The following is a 1,300-nucleotide window of genomic DNA, read 5'->3' as shown; positions in this document are numbered from 1 at the left end:
TTTTTGACCAAGGCATGTCCCATGAATAGAAACTAACTCATTTGTGGGCAAATAAATGGCCTAGGCTACAAAAAATAAATTTTGAGTACTACGACTAGCGGCATCAACGAAGCCAATGTAAGCTTGAGGGAGTGTCGAAATCTACAAATCAAGTGTAACACAAGATAAGCAGGAGAAGTAGCGGAAAATTGTAAAAATCTACTAAAAATTGCCACACGTAAACTATGGTACAACAATATACAAAATTTTCACTAAAAATCTAAGCATAATATCTCTTTAGGTAAAGACCATTTCTAGGCTTTCCTAAAGGAATTCTATCATAATCAACTAGCTCATAGGCCCCATTTTCTAGTGCACATTTTAAAACATAAGGGCCATGCCACATAGGCTCGAATTTAACAACGCCTAACTTATCCTGCCCTTGATCATAGACCAAGACTAAATCGCCCTCTGCATACGAACGAGGTTTGACATTTTGATCATACCGTGCTTTAACTTGTTTCTTTTGGGCCTCACTAGCTAATGCAACATCACAACGAGTCTCATTGAGACGTGATAAGTATAGGAAACATTCTTCTTCAACAAAAGTGGTTGGTAATAATTCAACTTCCAGTTTCAAAGATGATATCTCACTTTCAAACAATAGAACTGCTTCCATGCCATAGACGAGCTGGAAAGGAGTAAAATCAGTTGAAATTTTTGTTGTGGTACGATTAGCCCACAAGGTTGGATAAAACATTAGATTCCAATCTTGTTTATGAATCTTGAGAATCCGTTTAATCATGGTGGTTAAAACCTTGTTAATGGCTTCTACTTGGCCATTTTCCTACGGATAATATGGAGTAGAACTATCATGACGCAGGTCTAGCTTCGTGGTAAGATCAGTCATCATAAAGTTTCGAAAATGGCTACCATGGTCCGTGACGATGGCTTGTGGAACTACGAACCGATGAATTACATGATTGAACACCAAAATGGATGTTGTTTCACCATCATCCTTATATATAGGCATCACCTCGGCCCAATTCATAAAATAATCTATCGCTAGGATAATGTACCCATGCCTCTCGACCGAGTGAGGATTACATGTAAGGAAATCGATGCCCCATTTAGCGAAAGGACCGACAACAATGATTAGGTGAAGAGGAGTTGGATGTGCATGCATTTTTCAATCATAGATTTGACAATTATGGCATTTCCGCATCGCAGTTATTCTTTGAACATAGAAGGCCAGAAATACCCCGCGGGCATGATCTTTTGAGTAGTGGAAAACCTTGACATATAACCACCACAAGATCTA

General features: G+C 38.7%; 1 protein-coding gene across 1 annotated transcript; it reads right to left on the bottom strand.

The window, feature by feature from the left end:
• Nucleotides 1-259: 259 nt before the first annotated feature.
• LOC149247435 (uncharacterized) lies at nucleotides 260-784 on the bottom strand. Its single transcript, XM_089444258.1, has one exon. It carries the CDS (start codon nucleotides 782-784, stop codon nucleotides 260-262), a length of 525 nt encoding a protein of 174 aa, XP_089300384.1.
• Between the last annotated feature and the right edge of the window lie 516 nt (nucleotides 785-1,300).

Source organism: Pinus tabuliformis, chromosome 7 (assembly GCF_031772625.1).
Source record: "Pinus tabuliformis cultivar Carrire ecotype Pingquan chromosome 7, CPIR1, whole genome shotgun sequence".
NCBI classification, from domain to species: Eukaryota; Viridiplantae; Streptophyta; class Pinopsida; order Pinales; family Pinaceae; genus Pinus; species Pinus tabuliformis.
This window is presented reverse-complemented; position numbering and strand designations above follow the sequence as displayed.

Excerpts from the sequence above, each read along its gene's own strand:
- LOC149247435 (XM_089444258.1), bottom strand. The coding sequence starts at position 784 with ATGATTAAACGGATTCTCAAGATTCATAAACAAGATTGGAATCTAATG.